Source organism: Tursiops truncatus, chromosome 14 (genome assembly GCF_011762595.2).
Source record: "Tursiops truncatus isolate mTurTru1 chromosome 14, mTurTru1.mat.Y, whole genome shotgun sequence".
In the NCBI taxonomy this organism is placed as follows: Eukaryota; Metazoa; Chordata; class Mammalia; order Artiodactyla; family Delphinidae; genus Tursiops; species Tursiops truncatus.
This window is the reverse complement of record NC_047047.1, coordinates 31,162,515-31,169,907: the sequence shown is the minus strand read 5'-3', so window position 1 is coordinate 31,169,907 and position 7,393 is coordinate 31,162,515. Positions and strand designations below refer to the sequence as shown.

Below are 7,393 nucleotides of genomic sequence, written 5' to 3'. Positions count from 1 at the left end.
AAAACTCAGAGAGGCTGAAGGTCAGGTCCAGGGCCACGTAAGAGGTGGTCAGTGGCAGACCCAGAGCCAGGATCTGAGTCTAGAGGTCCGGACCGAGGCCTCTCCTCACCCGGTACCTCCAGAGAGCACTCTATCTCACACACTGGCTTCACAAGCAGGCAGTATCTTGTCTCATCCTTTCATGGCATCCCTGTGGGAGAGGGTCTATTTTCCTGCCTTACAGATGGGGAAGCCGAGGGTCATGGAGGCGGCTGAGGGCCATGAACAGGACCTTATATTTAGCTTTGTTTCTGGGGTTGACGCCCTACCCCTCCAGTCCCATTAGTCTGTTAAGGGTATGCAGAGTGCCTCGGGGGATACCTTCCCGTGGTGCCTGCAGCAGCGACAGTGCCACGGGCCCTCGGGGGCAGCAGGGCCCTGTATGCACTGTCAGTCCTGCTGCTAGCGCTTTGCTCTGCCGCCCAGGGCCGCGCTATGCCGGGATGCTCAATGCCACAGTCTGAAGGACCAGCTATGTGCAGCACTGATGGCAAGCAGGAGGCTACTATATTGTGACTGAATGGATGACAGGGTTCTGCTGTGTTGCTTTAAGCCCCTCTGGCGGCTAAGCTGTTTAGCAAGATGGCCTGTGTCCTAGCCAAGATGGATGAAGCTGTCCAACTTTGGACGATATTAGTAAGGCCCTGGACCACCAGGTAAGTGAAACCAGCTCACTGTGGTCCCCTCCTAGTTTGGTGTTTTCCAACTCTACATCCTGACCTCCTAGGATGGTGCTGTATACACAGGGGAATTCAGTTCATACTTGTTCTTAATGCTCATGAAATTCTATCACCGTGCAAAGGACTCCAAGTTCAGTCCATGGCCCATTTAAATTACATCATATGAATGAAAATGGACCACTGAAAACTCCATACAATGACATAATTTTAGTTTATTCCAAAAGGGGTGTGAGCTACATGTTAGTGGATATAAGTCGTTGAATATAAATATTAGAGTGAACTAATAGAGTATTTTTACCCTCATGCCTTCTCTCCTCCCCTGCACACCCTTTGCACACATACACACGTGTTATCTTTAGTTTAAAATGAACCCAGACTGCTGAAGCTCTCTCCCTCCCAGCCTCTTAAATGACAAGGGCTGTCAAATAAATTCAAAAGCAGCAGGAGGTCCTTGGCAAATCATTGAAATCCGGCACCATTTGCTTAAATAACCCGCCCGGGACATTTGGGCAAAATGAATGCTGATTCTTGGGGAAAAGAATGCATTTTGGGTCACATAAAAATAAAACAGGGGCTTCCCTGGTGGCGCAGTGGTTGAGAGTCCGCCTGCCGATGCAGGGGACACGGGATCGTGCCCCGGTCCGGGAAGATCCCACGTGCCGCGGAGCGGCTGGGCCCGTGAGCCACGGCCGCTGAGCCTGCGCGTCCGGAGCCTGTGCTCCGCAACGGGAGAGGCCACAACAGTGAGAGGCCCGCGTACCGCAAAAATAAATAAATAAACAAAATAAAAATAAATAAAACAATTTGTCAATTTTTTTAAAGAGAGGTAGGAAGTATTCCCCTCATCTGATTTATAACAAGTAAATGCATGATATAAATGAAACACATTATTTTAGAGATGAGAAAAGCACTGGAGGCTGGAAGAGTTGAGAATTTAAGGGTGAAAGGAGCACAGCGTTACAGGGACACACAGGCTCACACACAGATTTTTTTGGAGTAATGTCATCACCTTGTGGTCAGACAGGGTATTGCTGCTATAGACAAAACTCAAGGGCAAGTTCATGGCTATTTTTGTGCACTGGAATAGGTTTCTCGCTCTTCTTCCTTGCTGCACCACCTCTATCTGCTGTCTCACCGTTTTGAAATGCCACCTCTTCCAGGCTTTAAAGCATTATCCATCCACTCGAGGCCGGACCTACACTGTTTTACCCAGCCGGGTCAAGAACTTAGCCCAGTATGGAGTGCCCATCAAGGACGTGTGCCGACAGGTCCCCACCAACTTTGTCCAAGAGCAAAAAGAAGGTGTGTTAATAACTTAACTAGAAACTCAAGACCATGGTTGAGGCAAATGGTGCAGTATGATTTTTAGGTGCTTAGCAAATTCTAATGACAGTTTTCTTTGCTACTGGGTATAAAAATAATGAGCCGTGAAATGCATTTCCCCCTGGTGGCAGCGAAGATTTCCTGATACCAGGGATCACTGAGAACAGGCAGCAGAGTTAACTTGGCTTTACCAGAAGGTTGAGGACAGTCATTTCACCATCGGAATTTGACAGCTGGTGATACTCTCACCTGACCCAAAGTTTCATCCTCTCCTCCCCTCCCCCTGCCCAAGTAGCACTGTGTCGGGCATCCCCCATAGGAGGCCCACTTCTTTGGGGTCCTCAGTCCTCCTCTTTCTCTGGCTGTCCAGATGCTGGAAGGCAGGACCCTGATAGTTATAGACCACATGCTGGGAAAGGAACAGCTCAGTGGCTGGCATCCCTGCTGGGGATATGGCTGGGGGATCAATGGTGACGGTCTTGGAAAGCTACCAGATAAGACTGCAAAATCTGCCTGCTGCTCCAGATAGAGTCAGTAACCACTTCCCATTAAGCTGTTGCCTGTCACTTACATCTTAGCATAAACTAACCCATTGAACAAGGCTTCTTCATAACAGGAACTTCCAGCAGGAAAACACAGAGAGCTTGAGAGGCTGGGGGGTTAAAAAGGATGCTTAAAGAGCAATAAAAGAAATAGGAAAAGCCATACGGAACCGGTTAGTGCAGCACCGATGAGATCTTCCATTTTGTTCCCAAGTCTCTGGCTAGTCAACTTGTCTTGAACATCACATCTAATTTAGGTGCAACTCATAATATATCCACTCTACTTAGGGGTCTTAGAGCGATTAAGTGATCTTTTAAATAAAACGCTTCTCTTTCTTCTTAAAGGTACTGCACTGGCTATTGACCCCAATTCCTGTTTCCAAGTCCAAATTCTGTCCTTCCTGAGACTCTCCATCTGTGGGGAGCTCCCTGGGCTCTGAACCTCCAGGTCGGCCACGTGGAGAGCAGACCTGCCTGGATGGGACCGCTGACCTGAACCCAGAGCTCAGGGACCCAGCCCACCTCTGCCGATGGGAAGCAGCTCATTTCAGACCTCCACCTTCTACTTTTTGACCCACGATCCAGCTCTGTAATCCAGAAACGGGATACACTTTCTCCCTCTGGATTAGAACAATAAAGTTTCTTGCCTCCGTAGTCTAGCAGATGAGCCCTCCCTGCCTGCACTGTCCTCTCTCGAGTTACTGGGTTCCCATCCATGTGCCGTCCACGCCATCACACACCAACATGGTGCAATGGAGGACGTGTCTCTCCTAGAATGTCTCATTTCCAAGGGCCTCTCTTTAGGGTGGCCCTTGATGAATCCCTTCAGAATTTGGGCCGTAAATAAATAAATAACAAAAAGACACTAGCCACAGCACAGACTTAAGCTTTCGGGTCTGAGGTCACACCTCTGTCGTCTGCAAATTGATGGTGAGTTCTAAGGAGGCCTATTCTGGCCCAGCCGGCACCATGAAAATCCCTGGGATCCAAGCGTACGAAAAAGGCCTCCCAGACCTCTCTTTGGAACTGGTCTAAACCCCTTTGTGGGAACCCCCAGGTATTTCTCTCTGTTACAAATGAATAAGGGACCTGGCCTCTTTGCACTGGTCCTTTAACTGTCCATCCTTATAGCTGGGAAGGACAGAAAGTCAGCCTCCCCCACAGCACACAGGACATCCCTGGTCCCCTCACCTTAGATGCCGGGATAAACAAGGAAAGAGTACTGGAAATACAGACACAGATGCCCACCAAAGGTCGTGCTGGAGTTTGGAGTAAATAGGACAGGACCGGGGTGGGGTGGGCCGAACAGCACACGTGGGTGGAGTGGAAGGCCTCAGGGTGACCTCAGCACCGATCTGCCAAAGAAAGAGCTGAGCGCAAGCTTTGCAGAGTCATGACGTGGTGTGGTTACCTACAGTCATGAATGGAAAAGTGACTGCATGGGAAAGGCCCAAGATAAACCTCTAACTGGGCTTAAATAAGTTATGGCTGGGCCGGCCAGGGGCTCTGAAACTATGGATTTGGCCACATGCAGCTTGTCGAGGATAAGGCAGAGGGAGATACCTGCACAGAACATTCAGGGTAGAAGTATCGGATGTGACAGGCCAAGGCTTGGTCGACCAGAGGCCCAGAGAGGACCACAAAGCAGGGTCCGGCCCCCAGGGCTTGGCCCAGTGAGTCCCGGAGTTAAGTCCCCATGGCTGTCAGTCCACCCTTGACCGGTATCTGCCGTATCCCTGACCTCTATCCTCCAGCAACTTCAGGGCCAGTCCCTGTCTGGTCCCATGTGCCTGAGTCCCTGTTACCGTTGTCTGGACCCCTGTTCCCGAGTCCTCTGCGATGGCATGTGGGCTGCTGTCTACTGACAGCTCTGATGTCCATCGAGCCTTCCCCTCCGGACTTCTGAGCTTCAGCTGCTCCTGAATTTCCCATCATCTCTGGGTTCCACCTGATCATTATGACATACCTGTTACTTCCGGGAGACTTTAGACAACCCCCACCCCCAGGCACCCACCTACTTATCTCCATCTGTTACCATCCCTGCAGACACTCTGCCAGCTAGACTGCTTTCCTCCAGGAAAATCTAGGTTCAAGGCCTGCTGCCCTCCTATGAGTCACCACCCTTGGCTGTCGTTGACTCCCCCGTAATAGCTCTGTACCAGCTCTGAGAAACTATAAGTACAGTCTTCTAGACCTTACAGGGCTTGTCAAGGTAGATTTTGGTCCTTCAGGTTACAAGCGCAATCTTTATCTTATAAAGAATCTTCTGTGCGTGCAGCCGGATTTAGATCCTTTGGGAGTTGGGATTGGAAGGAACAAAATTCCAAAATGTCATAGGCTTGGGTGACAAGCATTTATTTCTCACAGTTTTGGAGGCTGGGAAGTCCAAGATACAGGCACCAGCGAATTTGGTGTCTGGTGCGGGCCCCCTTCCTTGTTCATGGACAGCTGTCTTCTCACGGTGTCCTAATAAGGTGGGAGGGACAAGGGCACTCTAGGGCCTCTATTCTAAGGGACTAATCTCATTACATTGGGGATTAGGTTTCAACATATGAATTTTAGGGAGACATAAACATTCTAGTCTACAGCATCACCCTACTGATGACCATTGTTAACGTTTATCCTTGAGTTCACCTAATCCATCACTCGATGAAATTTACCATATTTGAATCTCAAACCAGTGCCCATCATCCTGACCCAAACGTATTCCATGTGTATCAAGACCACGTGCCTTCTGTTTAAAATACAATCACACTGATATTCACAACAGACTGTTTCCTCTATCTGTGATTGAGGAACTCAAGCTTCTTGCTAAGTCCTTGGCGATAATCTTGGAGTGTCCCTGGAAGGGCCTAGGGAGTAGCTAAGAATTAGCTCACTCATCTTCTAAGCAGGGAAATCTTTTACTCTCTCTCTCTTTTTTTGTTTTTTCCTTTTTTCCTGTCTTGGCACAGCTGCTGTTACTGACCTCTGCCGACATCTCCAATGCTGCCTCTTAGGACTGGGCCGAGGGGACTGGGAACCCACAGCCTGCTGTGCTCACAGCTGAGCCATCCCCACCACCTGCCGCTCCCCCACTGACTACGCGGCCTGGGCAGACGCCTCCGTCTCAGCCTCAGCAGCCAGAGGAACTTGGGCCTCTGGACTCATCTCGAAATAAGGAACTGTGTCTCTCCCGTCGCTTTGGTGTCGGTCGTTCACACTGCTGCAACATATGCGCTGGTTCCTTAGTGAAAAACAGGCATTTCTCTTCTTTGGCTTCTGTTGTTTCTACTTACAGTCCCCACCCACCACTCTGGGGCCTGGAGCATGAGCCCTTTGGACACTGGACTGGGGACACATCTGAGCACAAGACATCACAGCGTGCTCGGCATTTCTCCTCCCGTCTAGGACTTGTTGGGTACGACCGTATCCCAGCTCCCTCTCTCCTGAGAGTTCAATCTCCCTTGGCTCTGTCCTTATCTTCCTGCAGACATGCACTGGAAGGATCATCAGAGGTCCTTGGTCATGTCTACAGCCCAGCTGGGAACTGCACAAAACCCTCCCTCCAAGAAATCTCTGAGATTCTTGCAAAAATTCCACCCTTGCCCAGGAGGCCCTTCTCAGAAAGGAGGCCCAAGACAGAGGTCAAATTCCCTGCCTCCCAGTTCAGAGAACGATGCTCCAATGACATGGTTCCTTGTAGGGGGAGTCTTGCTCCCTTCACTAGCCCCACCCCTTCCACCCTAGATGGAGGCAACCCTAACTGTCCTCATCGCGCCTGCCTCTCCGCGACCTCGGGGGAGAGCCGACTGGCCCCAAGCCCCAGGTCTGCGTGGGCTGGCTCACCAGCCGAGGCTACTGGCTGCTCAGTGCTCATTCTCTGGCTCCCTGCCCACTCCATGCTCTCAGCTTCCCCAGGGGTCAGGAGTGGGGCCCATTATCCTGCCAGGAATGTGCTGCTTCTCTTCCTGCTGCTGCCTGGGGTAGAGAGACAGTCCCCACAGTTTAAGCTGTATCTGGGCAGTTATTCCTACAGGGCATCTTCATTGGCCTCGTCAGTTTTGGGGATGCTTTTCATCCAGGCAGTGCCCCCAGCCCTCCTCCTGGAGCTGACCTGCTGCTCATGGTGGACCCTCGTCCCTCCACAGCACTCGGCCCCTGGCCTGGCTCCGGGCACGTGGGGCTGGAGCACGAGCCTTTCAACGCCGCTCTGGGTTTCCTACAGCAAAGGCCAACTTGAGGTGTTTCCTAAGACTGCCACAGACCGGGTGGGCCTTCTTTGTATTCAGTTGTGTTTTACATTTTAAAAATATATAAATGTTTTCAGTGAGGTATAACATACAGTAAAGCATACAGATTTTAAGTACAATGAATTTTTACATATATACACCCATATAGCCATCACCTAGATGGAGATGTAGAACATTCCCTACACCCTAGAGGTTTCCTTCATGCTATTCCCAGACATACCCTCCCCCAAGCCTCACCCCAAGGGAGTAGAAAGGGACATCGATGGAATCTGAGGAGCTCTTAGCAAAAATCAAATACACCCTGGCAGGACACATAGAGTGAGGGCCAGCTTCAGACTGTAAAGGGCTGGCGACTACCCCAGGATTCTCCCTATTATAGCAATCAGTCAGGGCAAACAAGAGAATAGCGAGGCTCCCAAAGGTAATTAACAAGAGGACAGGATGCTTGTCCATGGACAAAAACTCCCAGGAAACAGGCCTCATGTACCTGAGGCCATGCCCTGATGGGTGAGGCAAAGGTAACTTTTCAGAGGAAGGTTGAGAGCTGGGCTACATCATTAGAGGTAGTGAGGTGTGT

At 50.5% G+C, this 7,393-nt stretch overlaps 1 protein-coding gene across 1 annotated transcript; it reads left to right on the top strand.

The window, feature by feature from the left end:
• Positions 1-337: 337 nt before the first annotated feature.
• On the top strand, positions 338-3,024 carry LOC101340033 (gastrokine-3-like). Its single transcript, XM_019942449.1, is given in 5 exon segments — positions 338-419; positions 593-652; positions 655-695; positions 1,880-2,021; positions 2,930-3,024. Coding segments are annotated over 5 exon segments (420 nt in total).
• Positions 3,025-7,393: the final 4,369 nt, after the last annotated feature.